This window comes from Pteronotus mesoamericanus, unplaced genomic scaffold (assembly GCF_021234165.1).
Source record: "Pteronotus mesoamericanus isolate MK-2021 breed Mesoamerican mustached bat unplaced genomic scaffold, CSHL_Meso_final scaffold_174, whole genome shotgun sequence".
Taxonomy (NCBI): domain Eukaryota; kingdom Metazoa; phylum Chordata; class Mammalia; order Chiroptera; family Mormoopidae; genus Pteronotus; species Pteronotus mesoamericanus.
The window spans coordinates 23,520,785-23,539,996 of NW_026555309.1; the positions used below are offsets into that span (position 1 = coordinate 23,520,785).

The 19,212-nt window shown below is 38.4% G+C and overlaps 1 protein-coding gene across 3 annotated transcripts in view; it reads left to right on the forward strand.

The window, feature by feature from the left end:
- The window catches only part of ZFPM2 (zinc finger protein, FOG family member 2), a 445,662-nt gene extending 441,464 nt beyond the window's left edge, over positions 1-4,198 (forward strand). For all 3 annotated transcript variants that reach the window (XM_054590382.1, XM_054590383.1, XM_054590384.1), the window contains one exon: positions 779-4,198. In XM_054590382.1, the coding sequence (XP_054446357.1) occupies positions 779-3,270 (2,492 nt within the window). In that variant the 3' untranslated portion in view covers positions 3,271-4,198. The remainder of the gene's footprint in view (positions 1-778) is intronic.
- Positions 4,199-19,212: the final 15,014 nt, after the last annotated feature.

Genomic DNA, 19,212 nt, shown 5'->3' on the forward strand with positions numbered 1-19,212 from the left:
ATATATATAAAAATATAAAATTCAGATGACCAAACATATACTTGATAGAAATCACATTATCGAAGTGAGATTTAACCACCAGTCATTGGTAATATTCAAAATAATAACTGACTAGAAACAAGCTGTGGTGATCAATCAGCATGGATGTTAGTCTGAAATGACTGTTAGTATACTGGTATCTACCAGCTGAACATCAGACCTGGAGAGAGATAAACCATTTTCAGCAAAACCAAAAGATAAAAATCTAGATTTGTACCAAAGATAAATTAGATTATTAATTACTTTACAAAATGGTTCTTATTTGGATTCTTTGAATAAAGACCTCATCTAGCGCACTGAGAGTCATTTGATTTGCATACAGGTTAGCAACATCAACTCTAACGAACACCTTGCTGATGTAGCACATGGTGTTGTAGTGAGAAGTTACTGGATTAGAAATGATAAAATCTGAGGTTTAGTCATGTTTCCATCACTGAATAGGTTTATTTTCATAATCAATTACCTTAGCATCTTTGAGTTTGTTTCCTGACCTGTAAAATGGAGACAGTGATTCAATAATACACATGAAAGTGATTTGGAAACTATGAAGTGCTATTACTATTCTCATACATGGTGAAAAGATGTCCCAAGAAAACGTTAACACCCCAAATGAGATTCTGAAGTAGTATTTCAATTCATTTCTGTTGTATTGAAGTCATTAGATCATTAATGAAGGTTCCTATCACTACGAAACCAATACATGAGATTCTCAGTATTCTGATTTTGTATGTTTCACCAGGAGTGAAAATGGAAGAATTCCTCCCGCCTGGTGCTAGCCTGAAATGCACCGTCTGTAGCTACAATGCTGATTCTGTGATCAACTTTCACCAACACCTGTTCTCCCATCTCACTCAAGCTGCCTTCCGATGCAATCACTGCCACTTCGGCTTCCAGACTCAGAGGGAGTTATTGCAGCACCAGGAGCTCCATGTCCCCGGAGGCAAACTTCCCAGAGAAAGTGACATGGAACACTCTCCAAGTGGGACTGAAGACAGCTTACAGCCAGCCACAGACTTGTTGACCAGAAGTGAACTCCCTCAGAGCCAAAAGGCCATGCAGACTAAAGATGCGAGCTCTGACACAGAACTGGACAAGTGTGAGAAAAAGACTCAGCTCTTTCTCACTAACCAGAGACCAGAGATACAGCCTACAACGAATAAACAAAGCTTTTCTTACACAAAAATAAAGTCTGAGCCCTCGAGTCCAAGACTTGCCTCATCTCCAGTCCAGCCTAATATGGGGCCTTCTTTCCCTGTGGGTCCTTTCCTCTCTCAGTTTGCTTTTCCCCAAGACATCACTATGGTCCCTCAAGCTTCAGAGATCTTAGCCAAGATGTCTGAGCTGGTACACCGGCGACTGAGGCACGGAAGCAGTAGCTACCCTCCCGTTATTTACAGCCCCTTGATGCCTAAGGGGGCTACTTGTTTTGAGTGTAACATAACATTCAATAATTTGGATAATTATCTAGTGCACAAAAAACATTACTGCAGCAGCCGATGGCAGCAGATGGCCAAGTCCCCAGAGTTCCCGGGTGTTTCAGAAAAGATGCCTGAGGCTGTGAGTCCCAACACTGGCCAAACTTCCATAAACCTTCTCAACCCTGCCACTCATTCTGCTGATTCGGAGAATCCACTGCTTCAGACATCCTGCATCAATTCTTCCAGTGTTTTAGATTTAATTGGGCCAAATGGGAAGAGCCATGACAAGGACTTTTCCACTCAAGCTAAGAAACTCTCCACCTCCGGTAGCACTGATGATAAAATTAACGGAAAAACTGTTGATGCGAAAAATCCCGGTGTCCCCTTAGTGGATGGGGAAAGTGACCCAAATAAGACTACCTGTGAAGCTTGCAACATTACCTTCAGCCGGCATGAAACATACATGGTCCACAAACAGTACTATTGTGCTACACGCCATGACCCGCCGCTCAAGAGGTCTGCTTCCAGCAAAGTGCCTGCCATGCAGAGAACCATGCGCACGCGCAAGCGGAGGAAGATGTATGAGATGTGCCTACCTGAACAGGAACAAAGGCCTCCACTGGTCCAACAGCGATTTCTTGACGTAGCCAACCTCAGCAATCCTTGTACCTCCACTCAAGAACCCACCGAAGGGCTAGGAGAGTGCTACCACCCAAGATGTGATATCTTTCCAGGAATTGTCTCAAAGCACTTGGAAACGTCTCTGACGATCAACAAATGTGTTCCAGTTTCCAAATGTGACACTACCCATTCCAGTGTTTCCTGCCTGGAGATGGACGTGCCCATAGATCTCAGCAAAAAGTGCTTATCCCAGTCCGAGCGGACGACCGCGTCTCCCAAAAGGCTGCTGGACTACCACGAATGCACTGTGTGCAAGATCAGCTTCAATAAGGTAGAAAACTACCTGGCTCACAAGCAGAATTTCTGTCCGGTCACTGCCCATCAGCGTAATGACCTGGGTCAACTCGACAGCAAAGTGTTTCCAAATCCGGAAAGTGAACGAAACAGCCCTGACGTCAGCTATGAGAGAAGCATAATCAAATGTGAGAAAAATGGGAATCTGAAGCAGCCTTCCCCCAATGGAAACTTATTTTCATCACACTTAGCCACTCTGCAAGGCCTGAAAGTCTTCAGTGAAGCCGCTCAGCTCATTGCTACAAAAGAGGAAAACAAACATTTATTTCTTCCACAATGCCTTTACCCCGGAGCAATAAAGAAGGCAAAGGCTGCCGACCAGCTCTCTCCATACTATGGAATAAAGCCCAGTGATTATATTTCTGGCTCTCTCGTCATCCATAACCCTGACATAGAGCAAAGCACAAATACAGAAAATGAATCTCCTAAAGGCCAGATTTCATCAAATGGGTGTGCTGTGCCGAAGAAGGATTCCCTGCCTCTGTTACCCAAAAACAGAGGCATGGTAATAGTTAATGGTGGACTGAAGCAAGATGAGAGACCTGCCACCAACCCACAGCAAGAGAACATTTCCCAGAATCCTCAGCATGAAGATGGCCACAAGTCTCCCTCTTGGATCTCTGAGAACCCGTTAGCCCCAAATGAGAACGTCTCACCCGGAATTCCCTCTGCCGAGGAACAGTTGTCTAGTATAGCAAAAGGTGTGAATGGCTCCACCCAGGCTCCAACCAGTGGGAAATACTGCCGGCTCTGTGATATCCAGTTCAACAACCTCTCAAACTTTATAACTCACAAGAAGTTTTATTGCTCATCACATGCAGCAGAACACGTCAAATGAAATAACTAAGTAAACATCTGTCACTTTTGGTACCAGTGTTTAGTATGTTGTTCTACCCAGTCCAGAAAAAAAATAAAACAACAAAACAAAAACAAAAGCTGTTTGAATTACATCTGGGCAATCAGGAGATATTTCATTATGGCTGAGTTGAAGACTTAAGGTGTAATTTCATTACAGTCCATTAGTAAAGTGTATTATTGGTGCCATTTTCAAAAAATTAATTTATTTTACCAGCAGTATTCATAGCTGTGGTTATGTTATTTTTTATTTAAAAACTTTATATTAAAGTCATTTGTAATGTTATTGTATAGTTATTGTGTAGCACATATGGTTTGCACTGTATAGTAGCTTTTAAAAGAAAATAGTCACAAACAATACAAAAAAGCATTTTAGAAATAGCTTCAAAAGCACTTGTGTATCTTGATTTCTTCTTATATGCTGTTGCAGATATACGTATATGCTAAAATATAACTTGCAAAGATATTCTAAATATACATGCTATAAGTTCGCCTTAAGATTTCAATTCTTGGATAATCAGGCTCCGTTTGCACTTTATATTTTAGCAAATACAGTCTCTTAGTCACTAGGCTTTGCATTTGTATGTAGCCGTATGTTTCTGTCCATTTTCTTAATCTTAAACATGTATGTTAAATGAAGATGGCAATTTTTTTCTTGTATAGTACTTGTATTTTCTTTCGCTGATGCAGCTCTGTCTCAATTTTTAAACCTTTGCTGTTAAATGCAATACTTTATAAAGAATGAACAAAATTACTGGAAGCAGTATTGTAAGTAAATGAGGTAGTATTAATCAGTTTTATCTTTTGAAAGGCACAGTCTAAGTCAAAACCCTGAACTCAATGCTGCAAGTATGAATTTAATTCATATATAAGATCTATTTAAATATAAGAGTAGCAATACTGCACCTGGTGATCACAAAGATAATGTTCTACTTCTGATAGAAATAATTTCTCAACAAATGTTGTTACTATGCATGTATATGGATGGAATAAAATTCCAGATTGTTGGAGACATTTCGCATACTTTTTTTCTTTAAAATATCAGAGAAACCCTGTAAATGACGAGAAAAGGTTCAAAACAACATTAATAGCTATAATAACATGGTGTCAAATGAGTACAGTGGTAGACTATCCTTTATAGATTGTCCTTTATATGTGCCTAATTAAGATAACTTATTATATTAAAGTGAACTGGAGACTCCAGGCTAAGGAACTAGAATGTTCTTTATTATAACTAGATATATAATTTATTATAACTATATATATATATATATATATATATATATATATATATAGTAGGCGCTATCTCTCTGTTCTCTGTCCCCCACCACCAGTGTAGCACAGAAAAAGAACAATGTCATGACTATCTACAAGGCTTACAAAGTCTATCTATGCACAAGAACTGGCACAAATATCTATCGAATGCACCCAACTTTTAGCTAGACTTTACCAGAGAAAGAGGTTTACATTTTTGAGAAAGGGTATGGTAAAGTGACTCGGATGAGTAAAGATCCACCTGTTTCATGCTTGCAATTTATAAAAGATTAGATTTCACACATCTCATTTGTACACTCAAAGGGTTTGCATGTTGAGGGGCCTGGAGAGCAGTGTGGGTCATGGAGGATCTAACGGGCTCCCCAGAGGGGTTGAGGTGTCATTCAGTAGGCAAAATGACACCACTGCCAATCAAAAACAGACTGCAGCCTACCTCAGTTTTAGAAACATCCTGGTCGGGAGAGGCAATTGCTTCTCCTGTGCCTGAGAAGTACTATTTGCAGATAGGTTGTGATGCACTGTTATTTGTCCATTCTGGGTTTGGTAACATAATGAACATCAGGTGCTAGTCTCATAACATATAAACACTGTGACAAAGCATTAAAAAAAAAAAATCCTATGTTGTCAAGAACATTTCTCCAGCTACTTGTTGAGAATAACTTTTTAAACATAAAATCTTGACCTTAACTGATGTTCTTCCTTTTGGGTGACTAATTAGTGAGATAAACCGAATTGATACGCTTTGTAGAGTTTTGCAGGAATTTGTTAACATATCAGGTCATTGGGGATCCATAGAGATGTTCATAAAGATCTGCCCAGTTCTCAGATGGGAACTGGCGAGCCTGGGTATTCTTAACAGAACTTTCTTCTTTTTTTTTTTAAATTGAATTTATTGGATTAACATTGGTTGATAAAATTACAGTAGAACCTTGGTTCTTGAGCTTAATTCATCCTGGAAAATTGTTCGATAAGTGATTTGTTCAAAAACCAAAACTCCTTTTTCACCTGAGAGATATGTGACTGATTATACAGGTATCTGCATGAAAGGGTTGTCAGATAGGGAATTGAGACCCAAAGTTTTGTTAACAACCAAGACATTTTTTTCCATGAACCACTTGGTCAGGAACCTAATTAAGAACCAAGATGTTCAAAAACCAAAGTTTACCTGTGTATAAGTTTCAGATATATACTTCCATAATACAGCATGTCTATATTGCATTGTGTGATCCCCACTCCAAGTCAAGTTTCCTTCCATCACCGTTTGTCCCTCGTATACCCTCTCCTACTCCCCCACCCCCCTTTCCTTCCGACAGTTGCCATGCTGTTTTTTGCGTCTGTGAGTTGTTGTGGTTTTTTGTTACTATTTTGTTTTGTTTAATCCCTTCACCTTTTCCAAATCTCTTATTTTTCTTCTTCCTTTAAAAAAAATCAGCCAACAACATATTTTTGTGGATCATCTAGGATTTTACCCACTATTTTGGGAATGAAGGCCAAGAGGCATAACACATGATTGATTTTTAGAGGAGCTTGTAATCTGGCTTAGGTTAGTACTTCTCAACCCTGCTCCCTTGTTACAATTACTTAGGCAACATTTTCTAAATGCCTATGTATATGTATTTTTGGTACATTGGGCCTCACACTGGATAAACCAAAGAAAATTCCTGTTTGTGGGTTCTGGGAATCTGTATCTTTTAAAATCTGTCCAAATTGTTGCAATATGTGACAGTGTTGGGAAACACTAAGGACAAAGTAAGAAGGATGAATGAGACTAAATAGAATGGAAAAGATAAAAAGGAAAAAGAAAACCAATACAGGATGAAAGAGTTGGCTTCACTGATAAAAATGCTCCATATTCAACAAGACGACATTTAGGGCAGGATTTTAGCACCAGCTGAATGGTCTAGTAGGGGAAGGATAGCAAAGGAGCAATAGTTCTTCAGGTTGCTGTGTGGTATTTAAATCCTCCGTAGAAAAAGTGGATTTGGGGTTTGGTTTGTTTGTTTGATCAAAGCAAACTTCAGGTAGTCTATGTTGTCCTTCCTTTACCACAATGGAGAATCACTTAATTAAATATAGAGGGAATGGGAAGTAGTTTTCTGTGATCAACACCAAAATTAATTAAGCTGGCAACAGAATTTAATACACAATTGGACTTCAAAGGGTTGCTATCTCATGTCACACATTTGAGTGTTTAAAACTATCATAATTTTAAAATACTAGTTTTAACATTGAAATTAAAACTAAAAATTAAATTGTTATGGAAACTGCAACCAATATTTGAAAATCTCTTAATCAGGTTTCTGCCCTCTCATTTGCAGACAAAACCAAGCCACAGATGTGAAGTGCCCAAAGTCACAAACAATGGGTGAGAACTCACCTTCCTTTCTCCACTAAACCAGAAAGAAAACACTAAGGCAAACCCTAAAATCCCAGCTACTTTTCCTCTCTCTGATACATGTAAGTCTAGTTCAAACATTCTCTGGTGACTGGGAAGAGAGCGAATTAGTTTCTCATGACTTCTGTAACAAATTACTGCCAACTTGGAAGACAACAGAAGTTTTTTTCCCCTCCAATCTGAAGCCCAGAAGTCTGATATCAAGATGTCAGCTCCTGCCAGAGGCTCTGGAGAACACTTTCCTTGTTTCCTCCAGCTTCTGGTGGCTGTCAGCTTTCCTTGTCTCGTAGCTACATGCCTCCTGGTCAGGTTGCCTTTTCTTCTCTGTACGTTCTGTCCTCTCCTTTTAAGGCCACTTGTGACGGCATTTGAGATGCACTAGGATAATCTTCCCCGAGGGGGTGCTATTGTTGCAAACATTTTTCCACAAGCATTTTGTTACAAACATTTTCACAGCACAACTATTGGCTGAAAGGCAATTTCTCTGTAAAAGACAAAATAACTGATTGATAGTTTGATTTCATTTTTCCATGGGTAGAAGCAAATGCATTTTGAAGACAATGTATTGAAACTAAGCTGTCAGGTTGGTTGAATTTCTCCATTGACAAAGTTCTCGCAGTACTCCCATTTTTATTATGTAAGTCTTAGCCAGATTTTATACTCTACTCAAAAAGGATTTAAGAATCCATTTTTGCAATATCTTCAGTGAGCACAATCCCCCTCTGACCTCAGAAAACCAAAAGTTAACCAAGACAGGACAAACACAAAAGAGGCAGCTACTAATTCACAACAGTTTTCAAGAGCATTAATTACCGATTTCTTTAGTTGGAAACTGATACCTCTCTTGATGAAGGAAGAAATTTAATGAAAAAGAAAAAAGTACAAAGCCAAAGGAGGAGATTAATCGGGGGGGTGGGGGGGGAGGTATAATACAATGAAGAAAAGTCTTCAAAGACAATGTTCTCATTTTTCACAATAAAGTATTTTCAATGTGCTTATTCGGGTTTTCCCCCCACCATGTTTTATTTATATCCTTTTTAAAGTCCCCGTTTTTTTCATCCTTGCTTCTTTTACGGCAAAATTGCCTTACGGCCAAGTCGCAGGCGCCCAAGATGCTTGTGGCAAAGATGTTCGTGGTGCAACCACCTGCAGGTGTCTCCTCGTGTCGTGATCCTTGATCACATCTGCGAAGACCCTTTGTCTTTATAAGGTAATATTTTCCAGTTCTAGGGATTAGGAGCTGATGTCCTTGGGGGCCGTTATTCATTCAGCCTCCGAAGGTGAGGGGACGAACGAACCGCTCCGCCATCGGGCGGTGCCCCAAAGGGACAGCGGGAGCCGAGCCGCGGCTCCCAGCCCGGTTCTCCAAGTGTGTAGCAACACGCAGAAATTGCTGTCCCCGAACTGGTGAATCTCTTGGGACTTTATTGAAACGCGAATGCTATTGATAAACATAAATGACATTCATAAAGAATACAGCATCTAGATTAGCGGATCTCAACTGATCACTTGGGACTCAGCCGCCAGGCCGACTTGAGTCTGATGACACCCAGCACCAGGCAGTACATCTCTTTGGAACTTGGTAAAGCTTATTCAGAGAATCATGGAAAAGCGGACAGGATAGGCAAAAGTTAACTTTGGCACTATGGAGAAAAAAGAGTTTGCTCAGTCTATTAACAGAATAAACAGGATTGAAAGAAAATACACTGTTTTCAAGAAACTTAGCAATTCCAATTTACATACAAATAATATATTAATTTCAAACAAGTCTTATCTTGATATTAAAGCACATCAGAACCTTTTGCTTGGCAACACTTTCTTGATTATTCATTCCACTTCTTACATATGACATAACCAGGTTTCAGATAGTGTAAATGTATCATATCCACTAAGTCCAGAATATTTTTTTTCTATTGGGATTAGAAAAACAAGTAAACAAGTAAAGAAAAACAAGTAAAATATAATGTCGTTTTTATGAAAGAATATGCAATGACCAAATAATCTTTTAAAATTAATAATGGGGACATAAAACTTTGTAAAAATTACAAGAAATGAAATAAGTATACTCACTATCATAACTAGTTTAAAGTAAGAGGATGATAATAGAAAGAAGAAATGATTAAGATGAACAAAGAATGAAGGAGCTCAACATAGAAACTGTGAGAAATAATCTTAGCAGGAAAATAAAATTTAAAAGAAAGGAATTTACCGGAAGGTATTGACACCAAAATGCTCAGAGACACACCTGGAGGGAACACACGTGCTGCAACCGGTGAATTAGCTCTGATCTTAGCTAAAGCCAGCTCTTCCACTTAAGCTTCTAATTCCCTCCAGCCAATTAGATGATTTAGTTCCTTTCATTATTACCTCTCTTTTCTCACTCAAAAGCAACAAGAGCAACAGATAGTTCTTTTTCAATTTATGTAAGAACTTGAACAGCCAACATCAACATGTGCTCAAAATTGAAGTCTGAGCCAAAAATGAAAGGATCCTTCTCACATATCATGGATTGTATAATAATCCATCAATTACTTAATCCGAGAAGATGGAAGGAGTTCCAGTAATGCTCAGATAATATTTCCTGCCATTCATATGGGGGGAGGCTTGCAGCAGATTCATTTTAATTTTAGAGGTCAAAGGAATATGGTATTACTTATACAGAGTTGATCAGAAAATGTTTATCTCTACCACATCAGTACTACAATCACTATTTTACCAATGAACAGACAGGCTTAGAGCAATTGAGTTCCCCAAATGACAGAGCAATTGGAGGTAAGCCTTGAACCCATCTTTCTGTCTAAAAGCTTTTGCTACCTTTTTCATAAGGCGGTGGCTCTTACTCCCTCTCCCTCAAGCCACACCCCTTGGTATTTTGTTGCCGCACTGCCTGACCCCATTTTACTGCACCCGGGCACCGAGTCGCCTGAGTTAGGGCAATCGTATGTCCCAGTCTGCCTGGGACAGTCCTGGCCTGGTTTAGGGTTTATCATAAACTTTTTGTTGTATCAAATATTGCATCAAAGTAAGCTGAGATGGATTCCGCATATAGAAGGTTTGCAGCTTCTATTTCCATCTTCTAACGTTCCTGCTATTACTGGGTAAGGTACATGTGTAGTGGAAAGTTTTCTCTTGAACATGTAGTTAAAACTGAAAGACAACCAGCGATAACCTGCCTTTTGCATTGACTCTTTTTACATGCAATGCAATTAACACTTTCTTTTTAAGAACAATGAGTAAGGTCATCCATGATGGAGTACAGTTGAACAGAAGCATCTGGGAACAATCGAACCCTTCTGTTTTTCATTGGTCGTGGGAAAAGATTTTGGAGCTGTTTCGCCTACTCACCCTTAGGTATAACTGCCCTGAACACCAAGATGCACAAAGCCCCGCTAGGTGATGAGAACTATGAAAATAACCGGTTAGAGTATAGAATATGCTGAAAAGAGAAAGGTGGTTATCTCATTGTCAAAGTTAAAGGTAGAAAACAGTCTAAGTATTCTGGTTACTCTGGTTTGATCATGCAGTATATGGTCATATACAATATAAATATACAGCTTGTAATCTATTTTGTTGTTTGGGAACACATTTTTATATTGCAATATGTCCTTTCAGCAGCAAAATGCTTAAAAAGAACTGCCACATTTCATTTAAAATGAAATGTCATATTTAATTTAAAAAAAGTAAGAACTGAGATTACCATTTTTTCCTTTCCATATTCTAATCATTAGAGAGGACTCACTAAATCTGGTCAACATCCCTAGAGGAAGACATATGAAAACATGTGTGAACCTGTGTTAAAACCACTGCATGATGACTAAATATTAGTGGAGAGATACTTTGAAGCTACACAAATATCTTGTTTCTCTTCAAAGTTTCACCCACTGATTTTAGCGTTCAGCAGTGGATTTTGCCAGCAGCAACTGTTGTGTTGCCAGCAGCAACGGTGATTGTGGTATAGACCATTAACTATTTTGTTTCTCCTGTTCTTTTTATGCTTATTATTGAAATTCCTTAATGAAAACTTGTTCCTTCTCCCCCCACTTATATATTTATTTGCTCATTTCTTGTTATCAGCATGGATTCATGATATTTGCTTTATTCTCTCTCTTATAAGCTAACACTGTAATTATTTGGTTGCTAAAATTGTTCTAGCTTTGGCCATGGGGAACTCTCTCAGGTAGGTTTATTATTTTTTTTCTTACAACTTCCTTACCCTCTGGCATACGATACAGTATGTCCCAGAATGCTGAGTTTCACAGCGCATCCCTATTGAACCACCTTGTATTTTCCTTGACCAGCTTTAACGTCAGCCTCTTCTCAAAGGACCCTGCATCCTCTTATTGGAGAGGATTATTTAGAAACCAAGATCTTGACACTAAGTATGCTTGTTGTTATTGGTATCCCTACTTCTAGACCATCTAAGCAGATAGGGCTAAGGTGTATTTATGTATAACAACCAATGTATGCACATAATTCTATACTTATTTTTATACTACATATATTTTTAGGTTAACATGAGATCACACTACTACAACAGACTCTAATCCAACATTCATGTTATATTTTAATGTTCAGGTCAATACAAAAAATTTAATATACACTGATATGTTTTATTTCTATTTTTGAAAGAATTTTATTTTTACAGATGGTTTATGACTACAACTATATTATAGATCCACTTATGTAAGAATTAATTTCTCAATAATTAATATTTCAAAAAACATACAATTATAGTTATTTTAACACTCTTTTTTCACTCTTGAAAGATGTCCTAATAAACTCTAACATGACTCTACAGTGAATTAATCTGAGCTCAGTAAGTACTTTGAATGCTGTGACTTATAGCAAAGCCTTTCAAGCTTCATATCCCTACACATCACCTGGGGATCTTGTTAAACTGTAGACTCTGATTCAGTAGGACTGGAGAGTGGCCTGAGAGTCTGCGTTTCTGACAAGCTCCCAGCTAATGCCAATGCTGCAGGTGTAGAAACCACACTTGGAGTGGCAAGAGTACAGTATAGTTGTCATTGCATGAGCTTTCCATGCAATTGTCCTGGAGTCCTCACCCACAACCCATTCCTGCTGAACTCAGTAACCACTAAGATTCTGTCAAGTCTGTGGCTCTTTCCTTCACTACTCTACTTATACCAGTTTGGTGGCTTTGTTCGCAATACAAACAAGGCAAATTTATATGAACTTGTAAATTAGATTAGCTGTATTTGACAAGTAGAAATGGAAGAGTGTCCCTTTCACCGGAATTGAACTCATTGTTTGACAGACTACATTTATACTTATACACAACAGGTGTCTCACTGTGAACTTTCCCACTTTCCAGTTAATATTAATTTTCATGAGATTTTTAACCCAAGGAAAAACACTTGTAGAGTCTGTTTTAAGATGGCTGGACTCACACTGTGATCAGAGACAGATGCTTAAGGGGATAGTGGGGTCATTTGTGATTCATGACCATTCCTGGTGGGGGTTGGGGTGGGAGTGGGGAGAGAGTGAGGGCGGGAGGAACGGAGTAAGTGCGCAGAGCACGGCAGTCGCATGGCCATCTGTGCTGACTGCATGCCACTAATCTCCAACTGAAACACTAGGAAAGCAAATGTTATGAATTGGTTTTAATATTGCACCCTTCAAAATTATTCATTTTACTTTATTCATTCACCCATCCATCCATCCATTCATTCATGATTACATTCTAATTTTGAATTCTTACTCTGACACAGTATTAGAATGGGCCCTGGGGGACCAAATGTTAAGGGACAGTCTTCTATTAGCTTTGTGTAGGGGAGTATAGAATAAGAAGTACACAGGTGATTACAAAACATTATGATAAATGGTACACTGTTGTATGGCATCCTGGAAGAACATAAGAAAGCACCTTATCCGATCTTGGGGATCCTGGGAAAGTTTTTCAAAGGAAATGGTATCTAATTTGAGTTGTAATAAGTTACCCCGGTAAGGAAAAACCAGGGACAAGTGACAGAAATGAGGGAAAAGATAAGAGGAGGTAGATGGAAAAGAGGTTATTTTTAGCACATTCTAAGGACAGAAATTAGCATGTGCAAAACCCAAATGATGAGAAGAGCATAATTCACTAAGGTAACTAAAACTTCCCCCAACTTTTCCTTTTCTTAAATTCCCCAATTTAGTAATGTTAGTACCATTCACCGGGGTTACCCTGACCCCAAACTAGGAGTAATCCTGGTTTTCTCCTGCTCTCTCATGATCCTGCCTCCCATTTTAGACAGTCATCTAGTCTAATTCTTTAAGTTCTTCCTTGCAGATATGTCTTAAATGCATTTTCTTCTCTCCATTCATGGGGTCACTAATTTATAGCACAAACATTTCTTACCCTAGATTACTACAAGATCCTTCAAACTAATCTTCATAACATCAGGTGGAAAAACGTTTTAACTATAGTGATCTTTCAAAAGATAAAATTTGATTACTGTTAACTCCCTTCTGGAATCCTCCAATGGTTCCCCATTGCCCTCAGGATCGAGTCCAGGTTTTTTAACATTGTCAATAAGACCTTTGTTGATTGGGCTCCTGCTTACATCTCCACCTTGCTTATCTAATATTTGATTGATTTCATATGTATTTATTGATTACCTATATGTAATAGTCACTATACTAAACACACTAAATAAAATTAATGAGATATGCAGCTTTGTATACATAGTGCTTACATGCTTCCAAAAAAGACATTTCAACAAATAATTCCATTATTAGCAACAGTTTTGAGAACCCTGGCCCACGACTTGCATGATGTGAATAACCTAGGCATTGTAACTATAGTATTTGGTATATCTTGGACCTGGTATATTCTGGACTAGAATTTTTTTCTACACCTTAATTTTAAAAGAGGATTTTTAAAAGGACTTAATCATTCTATTAGTTATAGTAATACTAGATACTGTAGTAGACAGACCATGACATTTCGGTAGCTTAAAACAACGAAAAGTTATTTCTAGGCCCTAAAATGTTCGGTGGGCAGGAGGAACCAAGCTATCATTTTAGGTATTGAGGCTGATGAAGCTCCTTTCATTATTAACCCAGAGTTTCTAAGTTCCCTGAGCGCTGACCCTGCTGACAGGGAAAGGGAGACAAGGAGCACTTGATGGTAGATTTAAATGGGCCTGATGCAGAAACAGCATGTATTTCTTCTAACCGCAATCCCGTGGCTAGAATTCTTTCACTTACACCCAAGAGCAAGGTGGCTGGAAAATACAGAACAGAGCTGTGCCCAGAAACAGAAGGAAATGGGTTTGGAGAACTACTAGCCAGTCTCTACCACACTCACCAAAACACACAAATGACTGGAAACAATTACCACCTGTTTGTGCCTACAGTGAATTCATCTGTACCATCTGCCCATGTTGGACAGACGGGACTACTGGTCACCCACAATAGAGCAGCTCACTCCATTGCCAGGCACCTCACGCTCTAGTGAGGCTTTCTTCAATCACCATAAATTTCAAAACAGATGATCACTTAAAAATTTATTTTTAAATTCTGCTCTTAGATGCTTCTGGGGTGAGGACTCAAAGAGGAATCATGTAGTTTGTTTGTTTTCTCTTAACCATGAGTCTTCTGTGAAAACATTCCTTCCCATGCCTTTTCTGCCCCATATTTGCCTTTGTCTCTATCAAGCTCTCACTTGCTAAATCTTAGTTGCCTTTTCAAAATTAGGTAAAAAAAAAAAACGTGTCTTTTATGTTATGCTCTTGTAGAGCTCCTCAAATCTGGGGCAAGAGTTCCTTCTATAAATTCTAGAAGCACTTTGTAATCTCTGTGCATACTATGAAAATATTTGAATTAATGCCTAGTTAATTCTTGTATCCCTGAAATTTAGCACAATATTTGACACATAATGGGTAATATATACCTATAAACTGAATTAATTGATGTTTTTCAATATAACTAGATGCAAGGCATGAAGTAAGAAATATGTAGGGGTCATTACTCTAGATATAATCTATGGCAATGGCTCTCAAAGTGTAACCTGGACCAGCAACATCACCACCTGGGAGTTTGTTAGAAAAACGTATTCTCAACCCTACTCCAAACATTCTAAATTAGAAACTATTGGGGGCGGGGGGTGGAGCCCAGCAATCTACGGTTTATCAAGCCCTCCATGTGATCCTGATCCATGCTAAAGTTGGAGATCACTGACCTAAATATTACCAAAAGGAGCCAAATAAACCTGTAACTAATATTAAGAAAAAAGAAAATGGCATTACTGAAAATCTAATAATAGCAGCTATTATTTCTTAAGTACGTCTTTGCCAGATGCCAAAGAAATGACCTTTTTGGCTGTCACAACCCTAGGACAGTTTCATGGCTCACATAATCCAGTTAGGTGTGGTTTAAATGTAAGCATAGCACTGATGGATGGAAAGAATATGATAAGAATTCAGAAGAGAATGTGGCAGTAAATGGATCTATATAATCTAATCAAGTAATAAAACCATCTGAGTAGGAATTACTGACTCAAGTAATTTGAAAATTAGATATTAAAGTATAACTTGAATCCAGTGGACAAAGACTGTGTGATACTTCTTTTGAAGGCTTCAACATGGCATCTATACCAAAGATTGAGCCTGTCAATTGGAATTGCATCCTGGACCATACATTCTTGATTATTAAGAGATCTCAACAAGCTGAGGAGTTGGCTCTAAACAATACTGAAAAAAGTGAACCCTAATATTGTTTGGGATGGTATAATGATTTAGAGTTGATATGTAAAATGTGTGATTGTGGTTTAAAACACCTAACTCTCTGGCTGGTATGGCTCAGTGGATTGAGTATCAGCCTGTGAACTAAAACCTCACAGGTTCTAATCCTAGTCAGGGCATGTGCATGGGTCGCATGCCAGGTCACCAGTTGGGGGCGTGTGAGAGGCAACCAATTGATGTTTCTCTCTCTCACACTGATGTTTCTCTTCCTGTCTTTCTCCTTCCCCTCTCCTCTCTCTAAAAAATAAATAAAATCTTAAAAAAAAAACAACACCGTAATTGACTCATTGGTTCAAATTTCTGATTTTAGATTGAATTTTTGCTATATCTATAAACAGTGTCAAAACATGTAAAGGAATTTAGTGTTTATTGTATTTATGAGTTTAGTTTCTTAGATTTACCAGATTCGTATCATTATTTAGGAATGTTTATTTGTCCTTGTGGAATTAAAAACCTTTTAAAAGATATCAAATACATTGTGTTTGTTAATGAAATTTAAGTCTCTGAATATTTGACTAAGTTGTAAATGAGACCAATATTTAAATTAAAAGTACTGATGAAATTTGTTATAAATAGAATAATAAGACAAATTAAACTTACAAGCTTAAGGAAAACTGATTTTTAAATTTATAACTTTAAACCCAATATAACTTTATAGTAAACTTTTCCAAGGATAAAACTGCCCTGAAGACATTTAAAAATAAGGAACTCACATTTAACACCAAGGTTTTTAACTGAATTTACTCAATGAACCCTTACAGCAACCCTGTGAAACAGACAATGTTTTCATCTTCCTTTTATAATGAACAATAGAGTTAAACAACAGACAGAAACACACAGCTGGTAGGTGCAAAACTAGGATTCAAACCCGGAATGTCAGGCTCTTCCTTCAAACTGCTGTTTGGAGCCAAAAAGACAGAAAATACTGGAATGGTTGGTTTGGAGGGAATCCTGACGGGAATACTCAGAATAACAGTAGACACAGAGCTGAATTTTGCTTCTTTTCTCACCTCCCATTCATCTCCCTCTCCTTCTGATTCCTCTTGCAGGGAACTTAAAGAAAGGACCTTTGAATTGAAATGGTGAAAAGATTCTTATCTGGGGATTTCTGGGACACCAAGCATTGGATTTCTTGCTTGATTACTTTTTGGCTCTAAAATTTGAGCCTCTATTTTCTGACCTTCACCAGTCAATCTGTCTCTTGCTACTGGTTTGTGATTTGCAGCTTCTTTTTCATTTTGTTCTTTTTACCCAGTCATATATTTCTTAGCAAATACATTCTAAGTACAAACTTTGTTTCAAGGTCTGAGCTGGGGCTTGGATTCAAAAAGGTAACATAGACTATAAACAATGAACAATTTCAGCTATGATGCCTGTAGGAGGCCTTTCTCCTGGAGGAGAGGATAAGTAGATTTTTGATTGACAAGGAAGATGGGTAGAGTGTTCTAGGAAAAAATGATACCCATTAATAGATCTGGAACCAGAGAGGATTCAGCTCTTTAAAGGAACTGAAAGAGATAAGAAAGGTTCAGAGCAAGAAAGGGAACTAACTCCCAATGAGGCTGCAGAGTTTATTGTCTTTATGCTAAGCTTCCTCATTATCACACAATCAGCATTGTTCAAGGGAGCAGGCGAATCAGTCCAGCTGGCCCAAGAGCACCAGCACCATCAATCCGGAAATCCAGTCCATCAGGCAGTGAGAAGAGTTGTCTAAGATGCTTGACATGTAGAACTAAAACCCTAGTACTGGAAATGAGGACAGGTGATTTTGCAGTTTATCTCTGTTCAGTTCATTGAGTAGTAATTAAATTTGTTGATTGAATTTATTTATGTATCATTTACAATAGAGATGCTGGGGCATGAGGATGAATAAGGAGACTGGTCTTAGAAAACCTCTAACTACACACACACATATTTATATATACATACCACATATTTATATATACATTCAAATATATATGTAATATATATTCAGTGATATAATTATATGAATATATATTTAATATATATGATAAATACATAACATATACTGTGTGTGTATATATATATTTTCCCCAACGATGGTAAATATAGAGGTCCTGACTCTTAACAACCTCTAGTTTAGTGTGTTTAGTATGTATGGCATGTATATGTATTGCTCTCTATATACATATATATATCACATACTATAATAGCTTAGATGCAGGCCACTCACTGATGTAGAGAGAGAATGAGAAGCCAGTGATTTGCCTCCTAATAGAAGAGCCTGTCCCTCAATGGTCCAGAAAAGAAGGGAATGAGCGAGCCTCTTCTGTCAATGAATCATCTTCTGGATCCTCCGGAAGGCTGGCCTTGGAAACACGTTTCAGTTCTAGAACAAAAACTTCTGTCCATAAGTATCTAGGAACATGCAGGGGGTTGACCTAAGGAGGACAATATAGTTCTAAAGGCGGAAGCATCAGCTACGTTGGCCTGCGTCCTGAACAGGACGTTCAGCAGGTATCGCTGGCCGAGACAAGTGCTAGAAAGAAGATGGCTTATGACACCTTTATTACAAGAAGGAATTATTTCACACAAAATTTACGTGACTATGTTGAAAGAGAAGGGAGTCTTGTTGGGAACGTTACTCCCTTCTCAGCTCCTCACCAAAAGCTATGACAGAGTTGCTGCCACTTGAAAGCTGATTTGGAAATGGAAGGGCTCACTTTATCTCAGACCCCCTGATTCATGGGGGAATCACTGAGATCTGTTTTTCTTAATGTTTTCCAAAGAGACTGACTGATCAAAGTTGTTTCCTTCCCAGAGGTGTGTTCCTTCCAGCGCAGCGATGAGGCATATCTCTGGGACACCCAGAGGACATTTATAGTCACTTCCCAAGTGGCTCTTGTTCTCTGGATTAAAAACGGGAATTATCTCTTGGCTCTCAATGTAACATTTTCCGGCAGCATGAAATTCTGTCAAACAGAAATTGAAGATGAATAAAACGAAGATACACATTCAGGATTATTCCCATTGTGAAGCAGCGGTGTTCCGCGCTGACGATTCTACACCCTAGTAGTAGATCCAGGCATATAGAGACAAACTGGTTTCCTAAGCGCCCCTATCCGCTTTTCCACGGGAAGCAGCGGGGATTGAATAGACGGACAAACGCTGTGAGCATATGCAATAAGCCAAGTCTACAGCACTCCAGGGCAGGATTATAAACGGTTTGTGTGCATTAGGGAGGTAATCAGTTATCATAATTCTATTTGTAATTTATGTTTGCATGAAAATGCAGTTTTTAACCATTGCTAGGATTGGAGGAGCAAGTGCAGCCTGTTTTCATTTTGTCAAAAACTCCAGGGAATTTCAGCACGTCAGTTCAGTAATAATGCAGATCTACATTATCGGATGTCTGGTTTTGAAGAGTAAATAACTACTCTCTATAGGAACAATATTCACAGAACGCGTCCGGTGCATGCAAAGCAGTTCATTACCCATCAGGCTTCTCTCTGAATAGGCACACACCAAAATGCAGGACAAAGGAAAG